Source organism: Bos taurus, chromosome 24 (assembly GCF_002263795.3).
Source record: "Bos taurus isolate L1 Dominette 01449 registration number 42190680 breed Hereford chromosome 24, ARS-UCD2.0, whole genome shotgun sequence".
Classification (NCBI taxonomy): domain Eukaryota; kingdom Metazoa; phylum Chordata; class Mammalia; order Artiodactyla; family Bovidae; genus Bos; species Bos taurus.
The window spans coordinates 21,043,841-21,071,389 of record NC_037351.1 but is presented as its reverse complement, the minus strand read 5'-3'; the positions used below and the strand labels follow the sequence as shown (position 1 = coordinate 21,071,389).

The window sequence follows — 27,549 nt, the reverse complement described above, 5'->3', positions numbered from 1 at the left end:
AGGCAACACTCCAGGATACGGCCATTGACCGAAGAATATCAAAAAGATGACTCAATGGTCTGAAACATAATCATCTAAAAATCTGTAAGTTCATAAAAAATACTTAAAAAAGTGGTTGCTATTCAGTTGACAAAGGGGGGGAAATGAGCCATTTAGCCTCTTCTTCCTGTGTGAACTGTATTCCAGAGTCAATGGTTGATGAAGGGAAGTTCTTATACACAAATGCTCAAATTTCAGCATGCTCAGAATCACTTAGAGGGCCTGTTAATACGCAGATAACTGGGTTCCTACTGACACAGTTTCTGAGATAGATCTGGGACAGGACCCAAGAATTTGCATTTTCAACAAATACTCAGGTGATACTGATTCTGCAGAGGCCCATGTTTTTGAGAACCACTGTTAGAAAAGAACTCTGGATAATAAACACAGAAAGAATGAAATAATTAAAAATCCATAATTTTGCAACTCCTGATAGAAAGTCTAACCAACTACCATCACAAGCTGCTCAAAGCACTTGGTGAAAGGTGATGGTGCATGTGTGCGTGCGCCCAGTCACGTTTGAGCTTTGCGGTCCCAAGGACTATAGCCCGCCAGGCTCCTCTGTCCATGGGATGAATACTGGAGTGGGTTGCCATTTCTTCCTCCAGGGGATCTTTCCGACCCAGAGATCGAATCCACATCTCCTGAGTCTCCTGCACTGGCAGGTGGATTCTTTACCACTGCCCCATCTGGGAAGCCTGTGAAAGGTGATAGGGAACTTTTTAACAGATCCACAATGATAACAACTAAATCTACTGATCAATCTCACTTTTAAACAGAAAACAAACTTGACATTAGATATCTCTTAATGTGGTGCAGCAAGAAGTGCATAAAACAGGCAATAAAGTATTCTTTGAGAATGACACCATAAGGATGGAATCAGTCAAATGCCTAAGGAGGGAAATTATACAGTCCAACTGATAATCTCAACAAATAAACTGCATGAAAAAATGTGTGTGGGGGAGGAGACACAAATTTAAGAGACCTATTAACCAAATATGATAAATGGACCTTGTTGGATTCTGTTCTGAACATTAACTACAAAAAGACATTTTTCAGGGAATCTAGGATACTGAACATGAACTAGGTTCAAAAAAATTTTTTTTATTTTTTTAAGTCAACAAAGTTAACTTTGTTAGGTGTGACAGAGCTCTTACAATTATACTAAAATTTTAACATAAAGCTTACTTTATCAACTATAAATATATGTAAATGGTCTGAAGTCTAGGTTTTGCTTTAAAAAAAAATACGGGAAAAAAGTATCAGGGTAGGGAAGATTTAAGGAGATGAAATTAGAAAGATATAACATTAATAATGCTGAAGCTGGGTGATGGGTTCACTGAAGTTCAAAATCTTATTGTCTCCTACTTCTGTATATAATTTTGTCTATCATAAACAGTTAAAAATCTAAGTAAAGTTGGAGTGTAAAAAATGAAATCTCCTTTCATCTCCACCCCCTTATCATGAATGAGCTCATTATTATAGTGTATCCTTTCCACACCATTAACTGTGCCTTTGCAAATACCATATACTCATTCACATGTCCACAGATACCCACAGAGGATTTTTTTCTTCAATAAGATCACACTATACATAATGTTTTGCAGTTTTTTCACACTTTAATATCCAAAGAATTTTTGTATTCATAAACAGATCTGTCACCAAACTCTTTAGGAGCCTCATTCCTTTTAATAACTACTTAGTTGATGCTTTTGAACTGTGGTGTTGGAGAAGACTCTTGAGAGTCCCTTGGACTGCAAAGAGATCCAACCAGTCCATCCTGAAGGAGACCAGTCCTGGGTATTCATTGAAAGGACTGATGCTGAGGCTGAAACTCCAATACTTTAGCCAACTGATGCGAAGAACTGACTCATTTAAAAAGACCCTGATGCTGGGAAAGATTGAAGGCAGGAGGAGAAGGGGACAACAGAGGTTAAGATGGTTGGATGGCATCACTGACACGATGAACATAAGTTTGAGTAGACTCCGGGAGTTGGTGATGGACAGGAAGCGTGGCGTGCTGCAGTCCATGGGGTCGCAAAGAGTTGGACACAACTGAATGACTCAACTGTGGTCACATGAGACATATATATGTTGTTTCAAATCTTTAATATCTTTTAGCTTTGTAAACCTGAGCAAGTATGTCTACAGCATAGATTCTAACAGGCAGAGGTAATAGGTTAAAAGGCATGTTGTTTAAATTTTGACAGACATTGTCAGGCTGCCCACCAAGGAGGGCAATTGCTTGAACTCCTACCACATAAAAATGTTCATTTCTCTACATCATCAACATACTACTATTAATATTTAAGATCTCTGCCAATCTCCCCAGAGTAAAATGATTGTGTTTTTATTTGTAATTCCCTATATACTACTAAAACTTATTTATTTTCCTTCTTTTGTAAATTGCCTATTCAGATCATATTCCCCATTTTTCTACTGAGCTTTTTATGATCAAAACTCCCAAGAGCATTTTATATGTTATAAATATTAGCTTTTTCCTATTTTAGGTAATGCAAATATTTTCTCTGAACCTGTTGCTTAAAACTGAAACTTGGTATTTTCTGCATTCAGGGATTTTTACTTTTATGTGTTCAAATCTATTTCCTATATGACTCATGGCCTATACTTTATTCATGATCCAAAACTAGAAATTATAAATATGTATTTTTTCTTAGATGACTCTATAGTTGAATCTATTCAGTGCTGTATCTGTAATTCAACTGAATTAATTTCATATATGATATAAGTTAGGAATAAGTTAAGAATTACTTGTTAATATCCTCTTTGGCCTTCCCAGGTGACGTTAGTGGTAAAGAACCTGCCTGCCAATGCAGGAGACTTAAGACATGCAGGTTCAATCCCTGGGTCAGGAAGATCCTCTGGAGGAGGGCATGGCAACCTACTCCAATATTCTTGCCCCGAGAATCCCCATGAACAGATGGCAGGCTATAGTCATAGGGTCGTAAAGAGCTGGATACAAATGAAGCAACTCAGCACATAGCACATCCTATCTCTTATCCCATGAATTTCAGGCGTCTAATTCGCCAAATGCCCACATAAAATAGGCCTCACTAATCTCTACTCTGTGTCTTCCATATATATTATTCCTGTACCAATAACATACTCGGCTCATTTCATGTCTTTACAGTCTCCATGGATACTGAGAAGGGCATACTATTTCTATTACTGTTTTCCGGTCAAAACTGTCAAAATTCTCAAGACAAAAACTGCCATGGCTCTTCCTGCACATTCATGTTTTCCAAAGGTTTACAGAATTCTGTATTTCTCACAGACTGCTCTGAACTTACAGATTAATGTGAGGGTAACTGACCTCTTTGCAAGCAAGTTTACTTAGCAGTTTTACCTACTATTGTATTTTAAAACACATACAATAAAGGCATGCTTTAAAACAATAAAAAGCAAAAGTGCCTGGCATACAGCTACATTAAAATAAACTTATTAAAATACTTAACACAACACATAAACCTGAAAATACCCTATAATACCAAAGACAAGAAAACATTGGTAGAAAACACTAGTCTCAGAGTAACAAATGACGTGTCCTAATTCCAATATAAAGACCAATTTGTAGGAGACTTCGGCTTCTGAGAAAATAGAGCAGACATACGTTCTTCTGCTGCTGCTAAGTCGCTTCAGTCGTGTCCGACTCTGTGCGACCCTAGAGACGGCAGCCCACCAGGCTTCCCCATCCCTGGGATTCTCCAGGCAAGAACACTGGAGTGGGTTGCCATTTCCTTCTCCAATGCATGAAAGTGAAAAGTGAAAGTGAAGTCGCTCAGTCGTGTCCGACTCTGTGCGACCCCATGGACTGCAGCCCACCAGGCTCCTCCGTCCATGGGCTTTTCCAGGCAAAAGTACTGGAGTGGGGTGCCATTGCCTTCTCCTACGTTCTTCTAGTCCTCCTCAAAGTAAAACTACAAATCCTGGACATCATAAATAAACCAAACACAGGAGAAAAAAAAGAAGGCAGACTGGCTAGACACCTTGGGAGTTCAACACAAGGTAGGTTCCCAGAGTTTTCATTTTTGCCTCAGATATCTCAGATTCAAAGTTGACAAGGCCAGCAACCCAGAAGTCCTAACAGGTGCAGATATAAAAACCCCCAACAAAAGCTTTCTTGCTCTAGTCAAAGGAGTAGGAAAAGGGCAGCCTAAAAAGACAAAACTTCTAGAAAATAACCTACCTACTCCAACCAAACACACTACAGAAAGGAAAAGAAAACAGAATCAGTGGCCCCACTCACATCCACGCCAGTAAAAGCCTGTAATGTGGAGCATAACACCTCTCCAGAGTGGTGTCAGAGACAGCAGAGTAGAGAGCCTGGGCTTCACCCCCACCCAGCAGGAGGGAGGCAGTCCTCACTGGGGTGGTGTCACAGAAGGACTAGTGCAAAGTCAGGACCTCCACCATGGCCCAGCACTACTGGGCCCACACATTCACCCCTAAATGTCTGTGGTAGCAGGGTAAGTCTCACGGGAAGCTAAAACCCCCACTCACACCCAACAGTGATGAAAAAGACCTCCCACCCCTGATGGGGTAGTGTCAGAGACACCCCGCTAAAATAGAATTAGATAAGGTCCAAAGTCTCGTAACATAATACAAAAAAAAATCTATGGATCAAGCACAAAACCCACCATACCAAGCATCAAGATCTCAAACTGAACGAAAAAAAAAGACAATCAATAGATGTCAATACAAAGATGACAGACTTGAGAATTGATAAAAAATTTTAAGACAGCCATCATATAAATGCTTCAACTAGCATATGCAAATATGCTGAAAATTCAGAATTTCCGGAATAAAGCTGAAGCAGTATTGAGAGAAACTTGCAACACTAAATGCAAGTTTAGTGCTTGCATTAAAAGATGAACAAGTCTAAAGCCAATAATCTAAGCTCTCACCTCTAAAACCTACAATAAGAACAAAATAAAAATAAATTCCTAAAACAAGGAAATAGGGAGAAATAAAATAAAGTAGAAGTAGAAATAAATGAAAGTGACACAAAAAAATAAAGCTGCTTCCCCCACCCTGGTTTTCTGAGATACAACTGACACAAAGCACTGTATCATTTAAGGAGTACAGCACAATGGCTTACATATACCGTGAACTGACTACCACAGTTAAGTTAAAATCTGTCATCTCATATAAATGCAAAAAGAGAAAAAAAAAAAAAACTAAAACAAACTTTTTTTCTCCTTCTGATGAGACCTCTTGGGCTTTACTTTCTTAACACTGTCATATATACCATACTAAACTGTTAGTCACTCAGTCGTGTCCGACTCTTTGCCACCCCATGGACTGTAGATTGCCAGCTCCTCTGTCCGTGGAATTCTCCAGGCCAGAATACTGGAGTGGGTAGCCATTCCCTTCTCCAGGAAATCTTCCAACCCAGGGATCAAACCTGGGTCTCCCACATTGCAGGCGGATGCTTTACCACCTGAGTCACCATCAGTCAGTTCAGTTCAGTCGCTCAGTCGTGTCCGACTCTTTGCGATCCCATCAATCGCAGCACACCAGGCCTCCCTGTCCATCACCAACTCCCGGAGTTCACCCAAACCCATGTCCATAGAGTCGGTGATGCCATCCAGCCATCTCATCCTCTGTCGTCCTCTTCTCCTCCTGCCCCCAATCCCTCCCAGCATCAGAGTCTTTCCCAATGAGTCAACTCTTCGCATGAGGTGGCCCAAGTATTGGAGTTTCAGCTTTAGCATCAGTCCTTCCAATGAACACAGGACTGATCTCCTTTAGAATGGACTGGTTGGATCTCCTTGCAGTCGAAGGAACTCTCAAGAGTCTTCTCCAACACCACAGTTCAAAAGCATCAATTCTTCGGCGCTCAGCTTTCTTCACAGTCCAACTCTCACATCCATACATGACCACTGGAAAAACCATAGCCTTGACTAGACGGACCTTTGTTGGCAAAGTATTGCCTCTGCTTTTCAAAATGCTATCTAAAAAAAAAAAAACAAAAAACCAAAATGCTATCTAGTCATAACTAGATACATGCTATCTGGTCATAACTTTCCTTCCAAGGAGTAAGCATCTTTTAATTTCATGGCTGCAGTCACCATCTGCAGTGATTTTGGAGCCCAGAAAAATAAACTCTGATACTGTTTCCACTGCTTCCCCATCTATTTCCCATGAAGTGATGGAACCAGATGCCATGATCTTACTTTTCTGAATGTTCAACTTTAAACCAACTTTTTCCCTCTCCTCTTTCACTTTCATCAAGAGGCTTTTTAGTTCCTCTTCACTTTCTGCCATAAGGGTGGTGTCATCCACATATCTGAGGTTATTGATGTTTCTCCCAGCAATCTTGATTCCAGCTTGTGCTTCTTCCAGCACAGCGTTTCTCATGATGTACTCTGCATATAAGTTAAATAAGCAGGGTGACAATATACAGCCTTGACGTACTCCTTTTCCTATTTGGAACCAGTCTGTTGTTCCATGTCCAGTTCTAACTGTTGCTTCCTGACCTGCACACAGGTTTCTCAAGAGGCAGGTCAGGTGGTCTGGTATTCCCATCTCTTGAAGAATTTTCCACAGTTTATTGTGATCCACACAGTCAAAGGCTTTGGCATAGTCAAGAAAGCAGAAATAGATGTTTTTCTGGAACTCTCTTGCTTTGTCCATGATCCAGCGGATGTTGGCAATTTGGTCTCTGGTTCCTCTGCCTTTTCTAAAACCAGCTTGAACATCTGGAAGTTCACGGTTCACACATTGCTGAAGCCTGGCTTGGAGAATTTTGAGCATTACTTTACTAGCGTGTGAGATGAGTGCAATTGTGCGGTAGTTTGAGCATTCTTTGGCATTGTCTTTCTTTGGGATTGGAATGAAAACTGACCTTTTCCAGTCCTGTGGCCACTGCTGAGTTTTCCAAATTTGCTGGCATATTGAGTGCAGCACTTTCACAGCATCATCTTTCAGGATTTGGCATACCTCAACTGGAATTCCATCACCTCCACTAGCTTTGTTCGTAGTGATGTTTCCTAAGGCCCACTTGACTTCACATTCCAGGATGTCTGGCTCTAGATGAGTGATCACACCATCGTGATTATCTTGGTTGCGAAGATCTTTTTTGTACAGTTCTTCTGTGTATTCTTGCCACCTCTTCTTAATATCCTCTGCTTCTGTTAGGTCCATACCATTTCTGTCCTTTACCAAGCCCATCTTTGCATGTCCCTTGGTATCTCTAATGTCTTGAAGAGATCTTTAGTCTTTACCATTCTGTTGTTTTCCTCTATTTATTTTGCACTGATCACCAAGCAGGGCTTTCTTATCTCTCCTTGCTATTCTCTGGAACTCTGCATTGAGATGCTTCTATCTTTCCTTTTCTCCTTTGCTTTTCTCTTCTCTTCTTTTCACAGCTATTTGTAAGACTTCCCCAGACAACCATTTTGCATACAGCAATGTTAATTACAGTCATCATTTTATACATTACATCCCTACTATTTATCTTAAAACTTAGTTTGTACCTTTTGACCATCTTCTACCTTTAGCAACTACAAATCTGATTTCTTTTTCTATGAGTTTGGGTATATGGCCTTTTTTTAAAAAAAAAAGAAAGAAAGATTCAACATATGAGATCATATAGTCTTTCCCTGATTTATTTCATGTAGCATTATGTCCTCAAGGTCCATCCACATCGACCCCATGAACTGCAGCACACCAGGCTTCCTTGTCCATCACCAACTCCCAGAGTTTACTCAAACTCATGTCCATTGAGTCAGTGATGCTATCCAACCATCTCATCCTCTGTTGTCCTCTTCTCCTCCCACCTTCAATCTTTCCCAGCACCAGGGTTTTTTCCAATGAGACAGTTCTTCACATCAGGTGGCCAAAGTATTGGAGTTTCAGCTTCAGCATTAGTCCTTCCAATGAATATTCAGGACTGATTTCCTGTAGGATTTGACTGGTTGGCTCTCCTTTCAGTCCAAGGGACTCTCAATAGTCTTCTCCAACACCACAGTTCAAAAGCATCAATTCTTTGGCGCTCAGCTTTCTTTATAGTCCAACTCTCACATCCATACATGACTACTGGAAAAACCGTAGCCTTGACAAGATGGACCTTTGTTGGCAAAGAAATGTCTCTACTTTTTAATATGCTGTCTAGGATGGTTGTAGCTTTTCTTCCAAGGAGCAAGCGTCTTTTAATTTCATGGTTGCAGTCACCATCTGCAGTGATTTTGGAGCCCCAAAAAAGAAAGTCTCTCACTGTTTCCACTGTTTTCCCATCTATTTGCCACGAAGTGATGGGACTGGATGCCATGATGATTGTTTTTTGAAAGTTGAGTTTTAAATCAACTTTTTTGCTCTCCACTTTCACTTTCACCAAGAGGCTGTTTAGTTCTTCTTCGCTTTCTGCCATAAGGGTGGTGTCATCTGCATATCTGAAGTTGTTGATATTTCTCCCGGGAATCTTGATTCCAGCTTGAGCTTCATTCAGCCCGGCATTTTGCATGATGTACTCTGCATATAAGTTAAATGAGCAGGGTGACAATATACAGCCTTTCATAGTGAAATATGTATTTCAATATATTAGCAATAAATACGTAAAATTAAAAATACAATATCCTTTTAAATTGCTCCAAATAATCAATATATTTAAATGTAAATATAACAAAACACAGGACTTGTGTACTGAAAGCTATTTGACAGTTATAGAAAACATCAAAAATTATAAATAAATGGAGAAATATACTATATTCCTGGATTAGAAGTGACATAATTAAGGTGTCAATTCTCCCTAAACTGGATTAATGCAACCCTTATCAAAAACTTTAAGCAACATAATCTTTATTGATACAGACCAGATTATTCTGAAATCCATTGAGAAAGGCAAAAGAACCAGAAGAGCTAAAACAACTCTGCAAGGAATCAATCTACCCGATTTCAAGACTTGTCATATAGCTAACAGAGTAATAAAGATTACCTGTGGCACTGGTGAAAGGAGACACATGTGGATCAATGGACTAGGCCAGAAAACCCAGAAAGAGAACCACACAAATACGCTCAAGTCAATTTTGACAAAGGAGCAAAGCAATTCAATAAAGGAACGATAGTCTGCTTTTTCAACAAATGATACTAGATCATTTAAACCTTGATCTAAATTTTACACCTTATAAAAAATTAACTCAAAATGGATTATGGACTTAAATGCAAAAGTATAAATATTTTTCAACAAAACACTGGGGAAAAAGCTCTTTGGAAAAACAGGTCTAATCAGAGTTCTTAAACCTGACACTAAAAACATAATTTATAAAGAAAAATTTGATCAACTAGGATTAAACAAGGGTGTGTTGGGATTGAGGTGGATGTAGCTAAAAGGCAACACGAGGGGTTGCTCGTGGTGATGAGTATGTTCCATATTTTGACTGTATCAATGTCAATACCACAGCTGTGATGTTTTGCAGGATCTATAATATCAGAGTTTTTTTTTTAAAAACTAGTTGTCCGTGATATTACCATTGGTGAAAGCTGGCAGTAGCTAAGCAGGATCTCTCTGTATTGTTTCTTAAAACTGACTATGAATCTATAATTATAGAAAAATAAACACTATTTTTAAAAATGTCATGTTTGGGGGCTAAAAAATTACTACACCAGCACTTCCAGAAGTGGGTGGTTAGAAGAAAATCCAGTGTTCACTCTACATATTTATTTATAGACATTAATATCAATTTCAGTTACTTCAAAAGAATCTGAAAGCTACAGTTTTAAAAATGAAAACAATTACTACACTGAATTAGGCAAGATGAGCTAAAATAAAATTAATATGAAGAACTCATGGTCTCTGTTAATCTGAAAACAGCTCTCAAACTTTCTGGTCTCAGAATCCCATTATGCTCTTCTACCCATCAATATGTACCTTATTAAAAATTAAAACAGAGGAATTCTTAACATAATCTTTAAAATTACATGTTAACACAAATAGCATTTGTTTAAAAAATACATTTCTCCCCCAAAATCTTAGGTGAGTCATACTGTTTTACATTTTTGCAAATCTCCACCTCAACAGAATACAGATGGATTCTCATGTCTCCCTATAGAATACACTACAATACATTGTTTTACTGAAAGCAATGAAAAAAAGCAGACCACACCCAGATAAACTTGGTAAGAGCAAACTGTCTCAACAGTTACAGATAGTTTCGGATATTCTTTGAAACTACACCGAAATCCAAAAAGCTATAGTTTTCAGAAAGATTCTAAATTGCAACATGGAATCTAAAAACATATTAGCGAACTTCTAAAACTCTCTTACATTAAAATACTTTAAGCTACCATGCTCTTTGAATGGATCTTTGACTTACATTATCATTTTGTAAATCACAAATTAGTTTCTTGATAAACACTGGTTTGCTGAGTTATAAAAGCATTCCAAAAGCTCAACATTTTATTAGGTAATTATTTTTAAAAATTACATTTTCAAAAGTATCACTACTGATTTCATTGGAAAAGTGTTTAAAAGCACTGAGAAGGTGTCAGGCTCAAGACGGCACATTAAGTTTTCCAAAATTCTAATTTCTGCTTGAAAATTGTATAATGGGCAACAAATACTGTCAGTTGTCTTTCTTGAGTAAACAGATTCATTACAGTCATTTTGAGAAAACATGTGGCAAATATCCATGTCTCAATAATCACAGTTTCTCTCGTCAGTCAGTTTTTTCAAATAAAATGGTATTCCATGAAAAAAGCAGCTGGTTTAGCTCAGAACGCAATCACACAGGTGTATTTCCTCCAGAATGTGCAGTATACAGAACTTCATGTATACTTCTCATTTTGTTATACAGATTATTTAAAAGACATGTAATCACATCTAATGCGATTCTCTAGTCAAACACTGAGAGCTTTCCCCCTACAATCTGGAAAAAGAGAAGAATGCTCACTTTCACCACTTTTATTCAACATACTACTGGAACTTCTAGTGAGAGCAATCAGGCAAGAAAAAGAAATAAGATCTAAATTAGAAGCAAAGAAGTCAAATTATCTCTGTTCATCGATGTTACTTGTTGTAAAGCCCTAATGAGTCCACAAAAAACTGTTACAGCTAATAAATGAATTCAGCAAACTTGCAGAATATAAAACATTCAAAAATGAATTGCATTTCTATAAACTAACGATGAACAATAGAAAAAATAAACTAAGAATTCTATTTATAATTTTATCAAAAAGAATAAAATATTTAGGAGTAAATTTAACCAAACAGGTATAAGACTTGTATACTGAAAACCATAACAAGAAATAAAAGATACAAATAAATTGAAATATATCTCATTTTCATGGATTGAAAGATTTAATACTACTAAGATAACCATATTCAAAGCAACCTACAAATTGAATGGAATCAAAAAACCCATCCTAAAATTCATATAGATTTCCAACTGATCCTAAATAGCCAAAACAATCTTTAAAAAGAAAATTAAAGTTAAAAGACTATTTCCTGATTTCAGTACTTAAGAGAAAACAATAGTAATCAGAAATAGTATAGTATAGGCATAAGGACAGACGTATAGACCAACAAAATAGAATCAAGAGCCCAGAAACAAACACCTGTATATATAGTCTTCACTAGTCATTATGGAAGTGAAAATTAAACCACAGATACTACTCTATAATCATTAGAATGTCTTTTTTCAAAACAAGCAAACAAACAGAAAATAATGTGTACTGATGAAGATGTGCAGAAACTGGAATCCTGGCGCACTGCAAGTGGCAACATCACATGGCACAGTCAGTGTGGAAAACAGTACAGTTGTTCCTCAAAAACTAAACACAGAATTACACGATTTACCAACTTCACTTCTAGGCACATACTCAAAAGAACTGAAGAAGGGACTCAAACACGGATATTCGTACAATCATGTTCATACCAGTGTTGCTCACAATAGCCAAAAACTGGAAGCAACTCTACTGTCATCAACAGATGCTTAACTAAAATCTGGTATATAGATACAAGACTATTATTTAGCTCTTAAAAAGGGAAAAACGTCTGACACATGCTACAGCCTGGATGAACCTTGAAAATTATGTTAAGTTAAAAAAAGCACTCTCAAAAGAATAAGTTCCATGATTTCACTTAAATGAGCCAACCCAGAGTGGCCAAATTCATACTCACAGAAGTATGGGTGGTTGCCAGGGATGGGAGAGAATAGGGAATTACTGTTTAATGAGAATGGAGTTTCAGTTTGGGAAAATGAAAAAAGTTCTGGAGGAGGATGGTGATGACAGTTGCAAAACAGTGTGAATGGACTTAACTGTACACTTAAAAAATGGTTAAAACGGTAAATTAACATTATGTATATTTTACTAAAATAAAGAGGGGAAAAAAAGATTAAAGTGTTAAGTTGTATGTTTCATATATTTTACCATAATGAAAAAAGCCCAAGCACACACACAGACACACTCACACACAAGGGTCAAGATTTAACAAAATCAGTAAGCTGAGCTACTGTGATGAGCATAGTCAGGAAAGTGACATTTTTAACTGTGAACATGCAGTTTGAAAAATACAATGATTACTGGTACAGTCTGGTGCCTCTGCCTTGATTAATGATTAGGCACTACCAGTTTTCACTCACCTTTCCTTTTACACCATCAAAGAACATACTAACACAGCGAAAAGAACTGTGAAAGAGAGAATATCTTAGTAGCATTTGAAAATAATTTTTACCTTGTCTCTCATGCTTCCTAAAAGGGTCTTGGTGATCCACCAAAGGGAATCTAGTGACCACACTTTCAGAACCACTTCTCTAAGAATGGATACATATGGGAAGAGCAGAATAATATGACAGACTGAAAAAGCTGGAAATTTTTCCAAGTCTTCCTCAAACAGGTCAATGTTTGTAACTGGAGTTCATTATTGGCCTTAACACGTCAGAAGTTCCTAAAAATCTTACGATGCGCACACAACATATACAAAATGTAGTTCGTGAAGACAACATAAAGACATACAAAAAAGTGTTAAATTATCTTTCTTAATCTTTTTTATTAATTTTTATTTTATTTATTTTGGCCACACTGTGCAGTTTGTGGGATCTTAGTTCCCCATCAGGAATCAAACCTGGACCTTCAACAATGTAAGTGCAGAACTGTGCAGAAATACTGGTTTTTACACCATCCTAAAAGAAAACTTAGGGCTTTTTTGATGTAGAAAAGTTATTAAAGTTGGGATCTTAAATTGTGCGGGGAGGGAAAAAAACACCATTGAGTGTCAAAGTTCTAAAAGCAGAACTCATTTTGTGCAATGAACATAAGGAAAGACTACTGTATAGTTTTTTTGTTTGTTTTATTTTTCTTTAAATGAAGAAAAGCTTTGCTTAAGGGTTGCATACTTTTATTGGAGTAAATCTGAATGATCCTACTCTTTTGGAGTAAAACTTAGTGCTTCCAATTGTATTTAACTTCTGGTTGGAATTTGAATAAATGAAAACCTAAATAAAATAGGTGAAAGTTCCCTGACTATTCAGGTGAATACACACACACAGACACACACACACACACACACAAAACAATGAAAGTGCAGTCTTAACCACTAGACTGCTGGGGAATTCCCTTTATCTTTTCTGAGTTGAGAGGAAATTCATGTAAGTTTAAATTAACAACGTTAAAGTATATAACCCAGGGACATTTATCATACAGTTGTGCAACCATCACCTATATCTAATTCCAAAACACTTTTGTCACCCTCAAAGACAACCTCATACCCATTCAAGTCATTCATTTCCCATTCCTTTCTCCCCGAGTCTCTGGCAATGACTTTCTCTCTTTGTGGATTCATCTGGATATTTCATATAAATTTCACTTCACATGTTTTTGAGGTTCACCCACATTGTACATGAATCAGCATTTCATTCCTTTTTATGGCAGAATAATATTTCTTTGCATGGATATACCACATAAATCTATTCATGCAATAATGGACAGTCAGGCCGTTTTTACCTTTTGGGTATTGTGAATTGTACTGCTATGAGTATTCTTGTAAAGTATTCGTCTGAAAACCTGCTTTCAATTCTTGTGAATACATACCTAGAAGTAAAATTACTGCAAGAGTGCTAGTAAAAGAGGTGGACGGGACTTCCCTGGTGGTCCACTGGTTAAGAATTCACCTTCCAATGCAGGGGCACGGGTTTGATTCCTGGTGGGGGACCTACCACATGGTGTGAGGCAACTAAGCCCACGTACGGTAACAACCAAGCCTGTGTGCTCTAGAGTCCTTCCATCGTAACGAGAGAAGCCCAGCCCTGCAACAAAAGATTCTGTATGCCACAACTAAGACTTAATGAAGACAAATAAATAAATATTAACAACAACAACAAAAAAGATGAGGAGTTAGGCAGTAGGGTGGGATAGGACACACACAAAAATACTGCTAAAACAGTAATTTAAAAAGTTGCAGGTGGGGCATGTATGAAGAAAGGTATCAAGACAACCTTTAAGTTCTGAGTTTAGGCAACTAGCAGACAGTAATTCCTTTCACTGAAACAGGAAATATAGGAAGAGTAACAGGGAAGTGGGACAAGAGTGGGGAAAGATGATAAACTTGTTTTGTACATGTTTGATGTGCTCAAGAAATACCATTCAGTGACATTTAGACTGCTAAAAAAGAAAAAAAAATTACTGAATCATCAGCATAGTGATGGCAGAAAACATATTTTAAGGCATCAATTATAAATATATAAAGTGAAATTATTCTTAATCATTAAAAGCTTTCTACATGCTATAGCATATTAACTGTATTTTTAAAAATTCTAAAACAATTGCTGCTGTTGTTCAGTTACCAAGTTAAGTCCGATTCTTTGTGATCCCATGGACTGCAGCACGCCAGACTCCTTTGTCCTCCACCACGTCCCGAAGTTTGCTCAGATTCATATCCATTAAGACAGTGATGCTATCTAACCATCTCATCCTCTGCTCCCTGCTTCTCCTTCTGCCTTCAACCTTTCCCAGCATCAGGCTCTTTTTCAATGAGTCGGGTCTTCAAAACAGGTGGCCAAAGTATGGGAGCTTCAGTTTCAGTCCTTTCAATGAATATTCAGTGTTGATTTCCTTTAAGATTGACTGGTTTGATCTCCTTGATGTCCATGGACTTCTCAAGAATTTTCTCCAGCACCACAATTTGAAAGCATCAATTTTTTGGCATTCAGCCTTCTTTATGGTCCAACTCTTACATGTGTACATAGACTAAGGGGAAAAACCATAGCTTTGACTATACTAACCTTTATCAGCAAAGTATTATCTCTGCTTTTTAATACACTGGCTAGGTTTCTTATAGCCATGATCTTTGTTTTTTGTATGTTGAGTTTTAAGCCAGCCTTTTCACTCTCACTTTCACCAAGAAGCTCTTTAGTTTCCCTTCACTTCTGCCATAAGGGTGGTGGTATGTACATATCTGAGGTTACTGATATTTCTCCCCACAATCCTGATGCCAGCTTGTGCTTCATTCACCCTGGCATTTCACATGATGTACTCTGCATATAAATTAAATGAGCAGGGTGACAATAAACAGCCTAGATGTACTCCTTTCTCAATTTTGAACCAGTCCCTTGTTTCATGTCTGGTTCTAATTGTTGCCTCTTGACCTGCATATGGGTTTCTCTGGAGGCAAGTAAGGTGGTCTGGCATTTCCATCTCTTTAGGAATTTTCCACAGTTTGTTGTGATCCACACAGTCAAAGGCTTTAGTGTAGTCAATGAAGCAAAAATAGATGTTTTTCTGGAATTCTCTTGCTTTTTCTATGATCCAGCGGATGTTGGCAATTTAATCTCTGGTTCCTCTGCCTTTTCTAAATTCAGCTTGTACATCTGAAGTTCTTAGTTTACACTGCTGAAGCCTAGCTGGAAGGACTTTGAGCTTTACCTTGCCAGCATGTGAAATGAGCGCAATTCTATGGTAGCTTGAACATTCTTCTATATTGCCCTTCTTTGGAATTAGAATGAAAACCTGACACTTTCTAGTCCTGTGACCATGGCTGGGCTTTCCAAATTTGTTGGCACACTGAGTGCAGCACTTTCACAGCATTATTTTTTAGGATTTGAAATAGCTCAGCTGCAATTCCAACACCTCCACTGGCTCTGTTCTTAGTAATGCTTGTAGGGTAGGTTAATTGTATCTCAATAGAGCTCTAATTATTTTGGTAATTATATCTCAACAGACCTGTTACAAAACAACAAAATGCTCACTTCTGTTTTTGGTTACATTGTGTTGTATGTATCAAGGATATAGCTACTTTTTTCTTCTTAAGGGCCCTGGGGTACATCTCTTCAAAAAGAAATTATCTTTCTTTCAGGGAGACAAAGATAAGCAGACAGGCAGGGGAAATTGTCATAACTGCATTTGACATAGCATTTCACCTACTTGTTCTTACATTTTGATCAGTACTTTTCTCTACCAATGTCATTTAACCACTTCAAGAAACTAAAAAATGCCAAGCTTAATACAAAATGTTCAACTAATTTTCCTTAGTTTATTTCTTGACATTCCAAATTTGATCAATCCTTTCAAAAATACTTATTCTGCAGAGATAATGTGATTCAAGGTATCACAGTAAGATGTCTAAAACAATGCCTGATACTCAGTAAATTACCGTCATCATCATTATACTAAAGGAAACAAAGGATCCTAAAGTTGATAAACAAAACTGCAGAGAACAGGGAGGAGATAAAGGTTATGTGTGACCTACAAAGGCACGATCATGTCACAGAAAGGAAACACTTGGCAGAAAATCCCACATCAGACTGAAAAATGCAGCAGCGTCATCACCTCCACAATTATCATCATTTCTATGTTCACCATCAACACCCAACACTTCTCTCCCCTAAAGCATCTATTTATATGCCTTTAATTTATTCTATTTATGGAATATTTAAACCTATGAAAACATTCCCAAACTCAGCTAACAGGGTATCTTATCATTTCCCCCCGTGTTTCAAAAACTGTTTCAAATATACGTACCATTAGCTACACAGATCTGTTTTCATTTCCTCTTTCCCACTATCTTGGCCTATGGGGGTCAAGCATGTTTTCAAACTTTCACTATATGGCATAATGGTCTGCACCTTGCTTTCTTAGCTCAACATTTTGCTTGTTTGTTGTTTTATAATTCAATCATATTGTTTCATGTAGATCTAGTTAATTCATGAAAACTGTATTATATTAATATTGTATGAATGTAAAAATACATTTGTCCATACTCTAATGAGATGTCTATACTGTTTACCTATTTTTATTAACAGGCTACAATAATTTATTGAGTCTCCAGGATATATTCATAGAACTAGTAGGTCAAAGGACATATACCTTCAACTTCATTAGAGATTACTAAGTTCATCTCCTTTTTCACAGCTAGGATCAGCAGTGTAAGAGAGTTCTTGTCTCCTGTCCTCCTCCCCAATCCTTGGCATTGTCATACATTTTGCGGGGCCATGCTCTCTCAGTTTGCAGGATCTTAAGTTCCCTGCTGCTGCTGCTAAGTCACTTCAGTCGTGTCCGACTCTGTGTGACCCCATAGACGGCAGCCCACCAGGCTCCCCCGTCTCTGGGATTCTCCAGGCAAGAACACTGGAGTGGGTTGCCATTTCCTTCTCCAATACATGAAAGTGAAAAGTGAAGAGTGAAAGGGAAGTCGCTCAGTTGCTTCCGACTCTTCGCAACCCCATGGACTGCAGCACACCAGGCTCCTCCATCCATGGGATTTTCCAGGCAAGAGTACTGGAGTGGGGTGCCATCGCCTTCTCCTTAAGTACCCTGACTAGGGATCAAACTCAATACTCTCCCCGATTCCCACAGTGAAAGCTTTGGGGCCTAACCACTGGATCATCAGGGAATTCTCTGTTATATTTTAAACTCTGCAAACCAAACGGTCTAATGTAGTACTTCATTGATTTATGTCTTCTTGATTAGTAAGATGAGTATCATTTACTGGTCTTTCAGGTTTCTGCTCATGTGAAATGCCTTTAACAGTATGGCCACTTTTCTACTGATCTGTGGTAGTTCTTAAGAATAGTCTGGGTAACAATCCTTTTGCTCTTTCTCCCTCCCCTCCCACATAAACAATATAAAACTGTTGCTGATTTTCATATCTAGTAAGGTTGATAAGCAAAGATAATTCCTGCCTTCTCAAAGTTCAGAGCTATTTTCCAGACATTCATATCTGTTTCTCAAACCCTTTTGGCCACTCACAACTGAACTTCTCCATGAGGGCCAATACACACACATTCAACATATGAAGTGAAAAACAGGACTCTACATCAGTTTTTTCTAAGTAATTAACAACAAGCAAATACACAAGAAAATCACAGCTTGTCTCCATTCTATATAAACAATTTGGATATGGTATTAATACAACATATGGCTTTCATATGGATCAGTACACAAGCATCTATTTGATTAATAACTGTTTGCTAAATGCTTAAAAAATAATATCAGGTACATCAGGATGCCTGAAACAACAATGAAGAGTCTACTCTCTTTATCCAATGAATTAAGAATTAAGGTATAAATCCAGATTAAGCAGATCAAATATTTTAATTTTCAGTCGCACCATCATACAATCAGTTCTCCTGGATAAATTTGCTCTGCAGTAATGAAATGATTCTTCTAGATATTTTAGTGACAGCAGACTTCAGCTGGAAAAAAGTTAACTTCACTTACAGAAGCACTATCCAATGCTTTGTAAAATAAAGTCACTACCCTAAAGACGTATAATAATATAGCAAGAAAGTACCTTAGATCACTTAACTAATACATTTTCAGGTAAGGCACTTGCAATCCAGAAATTAAGAAATCTCCCTAATCCAGGTCCTCCTAAAATCTACAATCCTCTAAAATCCACAAATTCAGGATTCTTTCCATTACATCATGCATCTTATTTTAGACTCCCCCAGTCTAGAAACTGATTCCTCTCTTGATTTTACAAGATTGAGTTTTGTGTTATAGAAATAAAATTATTTCCCAACCCCATAACAATCTTTTAATTTCCATACTTCCCAATTTTGCCCTTCCCCCTATCCTCCATTAGACTGTACACAATGAAAGAAAAAACCTCACTGCTAAATTTGAGTGTAATTAGTAGCGGAGTCCTGAGCCCCTGGCTACTGTTTCCACGTTAAACAGTAGCACTAATCCTTTATATCTTATCCAACAACACCTACTAAACATCGCTTCGCAGGAAGCGCGGTGCACGCCGCTCCTCCTCGCCGGCAGCCCACCGACGCCAGGGAGCCCGGGGCGCCGGGTTAGGGGCGGTGCGGGGCACCCGGGGGCTGGGGTCGCTGGGGGAGTGGGGATCGCAAGGAGCGCGAGGAGGGGGGTCCCGGAGGCTCCAGGGAACAGGCCGGGGGGCGAAGAGCGGCCGACTCACCTTTCCGCAGCTCCCGCTCCCACACGGTGACGATGGGTCGCGAGTGCTTGCGATGGTGGATGAGCCACAGGGACAAGGTCTGCACGCTCTGCTGCGAGTTGCTCAACTCCGACAGCTTCTTCTCCAGCGCCGCCTCGGAGAAAGCGGACATCCCTCCGGCACCGCGTTTGCGCCGTCCCACGCGGTGAGGCTGAGCGGAGGAGACTTTCGCCGCCCCCGCCGCGGCCTCGCCTCCTCACCCCACCCTTCCCCACGCCCTCACCACCACTGCCGCCACATCCAACACCGGCCGCAAACCAGCAAGATGGCGTCCAGCCGGCAGTGACGTCACGGCTGACCGATGCCCCGCCCCTCAACCAGGCGCGGCCGAGAGGCGGGAACTCCTAGCGGAAGGGGCGGGACTGAGGATAGTGCTGAAGAGGCGGGGCGGGTCTGGGCGGGAGGCGGGGCGGGTCTGGGCGGGAGGCGGGGCGGGTCTGGGCGGGAGGCGGGGCGGGTCTGGGCGGGAGGCGGGGCGGGTCTGGGCGGGAGGCGGGGCGGGTCTGGGCGGGAGGCGGGGCGGGTCTGGGCGGGAGGCGGGGCGGGTCTGGGCGGGAGGCGGGGCGGGTCTGGGCGGGAGGCGGGGCGGGTCTGGGCGGGAGGCGGGGCGGGTCTGGGCGGGAGGCGGGGCGGGTCTGGGCGGGAGGCGGGGCGGGGTTGGCCAACCTCCTCCTAGGAGAAGCTCTCTTTTCCAAGGGATATTTAAAATCGCCTCATAGGTGTTTAAATTTAGTACAGCCACTTTGGAAGATAATATGGCGTGATATAATCCATTTTATTATACACCTTTCTTGTGACCCTGCGATTTCCCTAACTGCTATCAATGCTAGGAAAACACCAGCATGTTTGCCAGGCCTAGAACCTTTCTTCTGGGAGAAACTATGTCTCCAAAGGGGTAATTAAAAATCCCTTGAACACCAGGCGTTGTGTGGTCCAGCTCCGTAACAGAGAGGGGTTGGGACTTTAAATAAATGGCTAAATTATTTGTGATAGTTCATATTACAGAATACATGCAGTAGTTTAAAAGATTTATAAATCCAGTGGTGGATTGGGTTTTTTTAAGTTGCAAAAGAAAAGATACAGAATACTGTTTCTTTTATAAAAATGTATATTTTATAAGAATTCATAAGTATGTAAAGGCATGGCAAGAAGGTCTAGAAAAATACACATTGCAGTAATAGTGTTGTAAAGACAGGATAAGAATTGGCACCCTTAAGCTCTGTCTGAATTGTTTTCATCTTTTACAAGAACATATTCATGTATTACTTACAGAATTAAAAACTAATTTCAGAATTCTCATAATTAATTTAGCACATTTTGACATAGCATTTGTCTGAATTATGATACATCACAAAAGAGAAGAGGAGATACTGTCATATTCTAAATATGAATGCAAAAAAAGAAGGTACATAAGAAACCACAGGAATGCCTAAGCCATGTTTTGAGAAGCACTGCTTAAGAACTTTCCACCAAGTAGGCATCAAATAGACCTATTTATTTGAAGCAGGGGCTGCAAAACATTGTAGATGTATGTTAGTGTTAGTCACTCAGTCGTGTCCAATTCTTTGCCACCTCATGGACTTAGCCTGCCAGGCTCCCCTGTCCATGGAATTCTGCAGGCAAGAATACTGGAGTTGATAGCCATTCCCCTCCAAGGGATCTTCCCAACCTAGGGTCAAACCCAGGTCTCCTGCATTGCAGGCTGATTCTTTACTGTCTGAGCCACCATGGAAGCCCAAAGATGTACTACATGCAATTAATGTATGTTTTCAAATGGTTAATTTTGTTATGTGCATTTTATTTCAGTAAAAAAAAAAAAAAGAAACCTAATAGCAATGACTACATTTATTTCACATTCTCCACATTGTAATGGATCCAAACAGTTATGAGGGCTCTTATGTTTACCAAACTTAGGATAAAAGAAAACTTACAAGCTAAAAAAGTTGTCTTAAGTTAAATTTTGTGTTTTTTTTTTACTTAAAAATTTTTTATTTTTAATTGAAGTGTAGTTGATTTACTATATTAGTTTCAGACGTACAAATAGTGACTCAGCATTTTTGTAGATTATACTCTATTTTAAGTTATTAGAACATGATAGCTATAATTCCTTATGCTCTGTATATGTAAATCATTAATAAACTTATGTTCAATGGTGTATTTCTCCAGTTAAAAGAAGCATACTGATGTTCGTATACAAAGACATACAGTAACAGGGTACAAAAGATTTCACTTACAAGTTTCCAGATTTGAATGTTCTTGTCAAATGATAACATGTAATACATTTTATGAACTGAAAGAGTAGAGAGATTTTTTCAATGCTCTCAGGTTATTACAAATTAATCCTTTATACAATATATTACTCTCCTCTATTCTGATAATAGTACTAAATATAATAAATGAGGGAAAGCTGTTCAATCTTATCACCAAAAGGTTTGCATGGCTACTGTCTTCACCAGTCACCTAGCCAGCTTCTATATAATTTTAGACCAGGAGCTTTTAGGTTATGAAGACGATCAGAGAAAAATTCAATAAAAAGGACCTAAGCAAGTGCTGGTATCAAGTTACACGATATCAATTCATTGTTCCAGTTGTCTCGTGAAGCATAGTAAACCATCCCAAAAGAGTGACTTTTCAAACAATAACAATCATTTTATTTTAGCTCAAAAACCTGAGGAATGACCAAGGTCAGTTAGCATTTATGAGGTCACAGTCAGATTGTGGCTAGAGTCACCTCAAAGGATTCTTTGCTCATGTTTGATGCCTGGACTCAAACCACTGGGAAATGAAAGAGCTAGGGCCTTCAGATCCATCTCTTCTCCCTTCTCTCTCTTTTCTTATCTTCTCATCTCCTCCTCTTCTCCTTCTTCCTCTTCTTCACCTCTCTCTCTTTCCCCACTTTCCTCCCTCCCTCCCTCCCTCCCTCCTTCATCTTCACATGATCTCTCCACATGGCAACCCCAGGATATGCAGATCTCTTAGAGGACTGCAGAAGTCTCCTAGAGTGAGTGTCCCAGGGGCAACTGGAGGTCACACAAAGTTGCTTCTATCTTTTCTATTAGACAACACAGTCAAAGCCCACTCCCATTCATGGGAGTAGGACATAGACTCTACTTTTTTTTTTTTTTTTTTTTAATTTTTGACTGCATCACATGGCATGTGAGATCTTAGTTCCCTGACCAAGGATCAAACCTGTACCCTCTATGTTGGAAGCACAATAGAACCTCCTCTTGATGGAGGGAGCACCAGCAACCCACAGACATGTTTCCAAGCATCCTACTGGATGTTTCCCACTTTTTATCTTCAGTTAGTCCTTGGTATAATACCTAACGCCTAATGTGATTTTCTTGTCTTTTAGCTAAAACACGTAATAAAACTAACTGTTGGGTTTGCATCCACTTTCCTTTGAGTGCCACCCAGTATCCCCTCTAGTATCTTTGCCTTGTGAATCAACCATCAGTTGATTTCTGGTTAACTAAATTCAATGTGTTGTTATTTAGTCGCTAATTTGTGTCCAATTCTTTGTGACCCCATGGATTGTAACCGGCCAGGCTCTCTGTCCATGGGATTTCCCAAGCAAGAATACTGGAGTGGGTTGCCATTTCCTTCTTCAGGGAATCATCCCGACCCAGGGATAGAACCCATGTCTCCTGCATTGGTAGGCAGATTCTTTACCACTAAGCCACCAGGGAAGCCTAAATTCAATTAATAACAATTTTTTTTTTTTGGCCTTACCATGTGGCCCCACCAGGGATTGAACCTGTGCTCCCAGCAGTGAAAGCACAGAGTTCCCACCACTGGACCATTAGGGGATTCCCTACTAACAACTTTTTTATATGGCTTACACCACAATAGACAAGACATTCACAAGTCTAACATCCCTGTCATTTCACACCCGGGAAGGGATGTTTCTGTCTCCATCAAAGTGGAGGAAGGGGGATGCTATAAGTTGCCATAGAGAAGTAATGGGAAAGGTAAGTGAATGCCACCCAAGTCTTCGAAACTTTTTCAAAATTTCATAAACATGAGCAGGCAATGATCAAAATAGAGTTGTTCTGGATATAATATTGACCTCTCAATGTAGAATATATATTATCGTAAAAGAAAAATGTACTTACATTTCTATAGGCTTCTCCGGAATCTTTAATAATACCAAAATGTTTCAGAAAACAAGAAATGAGGAAGTCAGGTACTTTGGCCTGCACATATTTTCCCCATACACATAAATACTGCCATAAAGCCATTGTCACATCTGATCCAACAGCTCATCTGCTAAAAAAGGAATATGAAGCTCTGACTTCAGTTCAACAGCAGATAATGTTCTCTAAACAACCTTCTGATGAATGGAATCTTGACAGTAGATCTGAATTTCAGAGTGAAATATCCTGCAGGCTGACTTCATCTGCCCTGGGTTAAAATAGGGAACTGAGAAAGTAAAAGGTAATCTGAAAGCTGATAGCTAGTGCTACCCTAAAACAATAAAAACCACCAGTTATTTTTACCAGCACAATGAGTGTATTTGGGAACAGCTTGCATGTGTTAAATAGTTTCAGTCATGTCTGACTCCTTGTGACCCTGTGGGGGATCTTCAGGGCATACAACTGTGGTATGCCACAAGGAAGCCCAGTAAAACAAGAGTGAAAACTCTTACAGAGAAGGGAAAGTTGGGAGGAGCTGTTAGAACCAGAAGGTCCATTGAAGGAAACTGGAGTTTGAAATATAGTGGCTTTATCATTGGCTGGGCTGTTGCCAGGCAAGGACAAAAAATTTCCCCTCCTTCTGGTGGTAGCAGTGTGGCTTCTGCTGGAGAGACAGGGTTTCTCTCTTCCTTTGGGGATCCAGTGATAGGTGTGTGAGAGCTCCCCCTTCTGGCCTTCCAACTCCATTTTAGGGCTGTTCAGTCGCTCCGTCGTGTCCGACTCTGGGACCCCACGGAATGCAGCACGCCAGGCTTCCCTACCCTTCACCATCTCCCGGAGCTGGCTCAAACTCATGTCCATTGAGTCGGTGATGCCATCCAACCATCGTCCTCTGTCATCCCCTTCTCCTCCTGCCCTCAATCTTTCCACTTTAGTGAGGTTTACCTTTATTAATTTTCACTCTAGGCTGTAATGTTCTAGAGTAGGAAATGGCAACCCACTCTAGCATTCTTGCCTGGAAAATTCCATGGACAGAGGACCCTGGCAGCTGCAGTCCACAGGGTCACAAAGAGTCGGACACAACTGAGTGACTGAGCACACAGGCTGTAACGTTCCTAACAAAACATCAATTTAGGCCTTACAGGATATAAACAATAACCAGACAAGGCCATTCTGAGACTGTAGTGAAACAAGTCCCCACTGAAGCCATGAAAATGGCTAAAATCTTCCTCTTACACCTACAAGGATGATTACAGCTTCTTTACCAATGATAGCTCCTGCCCAATCTTAATCCTTTGGCAGTCCAGATAAAAATTACCAAAGATCTACCAAATTGTCCCTGTGTCCTGACAGCACCCAATCCAAGACAGTTTCCTACCTTCCCTAAAGACTCCTTAGAATCTGCCAGCATAAGCTCAGACCTTGTAATAAACTCTTCCCAATACCTTCTTAATGATACATCCCCACACATCACTATACATTCCCTGGGGTGGGCTCTTCCTTGCTGCAGCAAGCTAAATGAACCTAATTTTAACTTTAAATGGTTCTTGTGGTCTTCAGCTAGTGAGTTTTAATATGGGATATACATCAAAATTTTAATAGGGGTTAGCTATATGGGTAAGAAAATGGTAATCTCTTCTTTCCAATGTTTATATTTCAGTATGGTTGACTTTTTGAACACAAGCATGTAATATTTGTATAATGAGAAAAAATAATAAATAGAATAAACAGACTTTGATTGGAGTTAGGGGACGGACCTCCAATGTGTCTCTCTTGTCTATAAGAAAAAGGTCATAGTCTAAGCATGGCATGCAAGGCTCTTATTAACTCAGTTCTGCCATTCCCAGCAGCCCCATCAGCCACAGCTCCCCTCTCTGTGTTCTTGAGCCCTCAAGCAGTGATAAAACTTTGCTAATTATTTCCCAAATCCTGTACAATTCCATTTTCCACTGCTCTATTCATCTATCATGCAAACAATATCCTTCCTGCAAAACCTGGCCTTTCCTTCCCCAAATAAAGAAGCTCCTTTCAAAACTGGTTTGAATTGGGACTTCCCTGGTAGTCCAGTGGCTAAGACTCTGTGCTCCCAGTGCAGGGGACCTGAGATTGATCCCTGTTCAGGGAACTAGATCCCACATACCTCAACTAAGAGTGCACAGGCTGCAACTAAAAAAAAAAACCTCCCACATGCCACAACTAAAGATGCATGAAGGAAGATGCTACGTGCTGTAACTAAGACCTTTGCAGCCAAATAACAAATATAAAAAAATAATAAAATAAAATTGGCTTGACTCAACAGACCAATGGACAAACAAAATGTAGTATATACATACAATGTGATAATATTCAACCATAAAAAGGAGTGAAATTCTGATACATGTTACAACACAGGTGAACTTTGAAAATGTGCTGAATGAAATAAGTCCAACCCAAAGGACAAATATTTCATGATTCCAATTATATGAAGTACCTGTACATGCATGCTAAGTTGCTTTAGTCTGACTCTTTGCAACCCTATGGACTGTAGCCTGCCAGGCTCCTCTGTTGATGGAATTCGCCAGGGAAGAATACTGGAGTGGGTTGCAATGTCCTCCTCCAGGGGATCTTCCCAACCAAGGGATCAAACCATCATCTCCTGCAGGTCCTGCATGAAAGTGAACACACTCAGTCGTGTCTGACTCTTTGCAACCCTATGGACTGTAGCCCAGGGGATCTTCCCAACCAAAGGATCAAACCAGCATCTCCTGCAGGTCCTGCATGAAATTGAAGATGCTCAGTCGTGTCCGACTCTTTGCAACCCTATGGACTGTAGCCCAGGGGATCTTCCCAACCAAGGGATCAAACCAGCATCTCCTGCAGGTCCTGCATGAAAGTGAAGACACTCAGTCATGTTCGACTCTTTGTAATCCTATGGACTGTAGCCCGGTAGTCTCCCCTGTCCATGGGATTTTCCAGGCAAAAATACTGGTATGGGTTGCCATTTTCTCCTCCAGGGGATCTTCCTGACCCAGGGATCAAACTCAGGTCTCCCGCATTGCAGGCAGACTCTTTATCATCTGAGCCACCAGGGAATCCCATAGTTCCTGCATAGCAGGCAGATTCTTTACCCCTGAGCCACAGGGGAAGTCCCATAAGTAACTAGAACAGGCAAATCCATAGAGACATAAAATAGCAAAGAGGTTACTGCAGCTGGGGGGAGGAGGGAATGCAATGCACTGCAGATGTTTGCTTCCTTGTCTGTCTCCACTTCCAGACTCTGAATCCTCAAAGGACCTAGAACAGCTTGGAGCCACTGTCTGATTCTTCTTGGGAACTCCATAGGAAGAATATTGGAAGGCCAAGCAAGCTTTGGGAGATCTTAACAGAGCTTCATACAAATTAAAGGCAATTAGTCCAGGCTTCTAATCAGTGCCTTAGTCACGTCTATAACATCCTAACCCATTATATCTCCAGCCTCCGTTCAGAAGTCAAGTCACTGGAATTCTTTCTACTGAGGGCCTCAATTTTTTTAAAGCTTTTATGGTGAGTGGAAACTTGCTCACTCTGTGACTTACCCATTGTCCCAACTTCACCCTCTGAATTCTTATTAAATGAGCCTATTTCACTTTCATGTGACAGCCCTTCAGGTATATGAAGACCATCATTGTATTCACTCATTAAATCATTTTTAAAAATGTATGCTTGAATAAGAAAAAAGCAACCACTGACCTTTGGAACAAGTCTGGTCCTCTCAGCTATGTCTAGGTGGCATCAGTTATTGGCCTGGCACTCACTGATAGACAAGGTATTTTCCTTGATGGACATAAACAATTTCACAGAACACCTACATCAATCTAGACCACTCTGTGACCTTGACAGCATGAGGTAAAACAAAACAAAAACCAGATCACTTCATTAATCTTATCTAAGCAGTTATAAAAAATAGGGTTACTGTGTAAACCACAAAAAAAACTG

General features: G+C 39.7%; 1 protein-coding gene and 1 long non-coding RNA gene across 9 annotated transcripts in view; one reads left to right on the top strand and one right to left on the bottom strand.

Annotated features, from left to right (window-relative positions):
• The window catches only part of RPRD1A (regulation of nuclear pre-mRNA domain containing 1A), a 68,737-nt gene extending 49,011 nt beyond the window's left edge, over positions 1-19,726 (bottom strand). For 7 of the 8 annotated variants that reach the window (XR_009492657.1, XR_009492658.1, XR_009492659.1 and 4 more), the window contains exon 1: positions 19,421-19,726. Coding sequence is in view for 5 of the 8 variants with exons in the window: in XM_010818676.4 (XP_010816978.1) it covers positions 19,421-19,571 (151 nt within the window). In the remaining 3 variants the exon portion in view is untranslated. The remainder of the gene's footprint in view (positions 1-19,420) is intronic. The other variant, NM_001075156.1, reaches the window with a different exon arrangement.
• Positions 19,727-21,708: 1,982 nt separating this feature from the next.
• Positions 21,709-26,996, top strand: LOC132343759 (uncharacterized). Its single transcript, XR_009492699.1, has 3 exons — positions 21,709-22,460; positions 23,312-23,430; positions 26,849-26,996. It is a non-coding gene; the product is annotated as an uncharacterized lncRNA (long non-coding RNA).
• Positions 26,997-27,549: the final 553 nt, after the last annotated feature.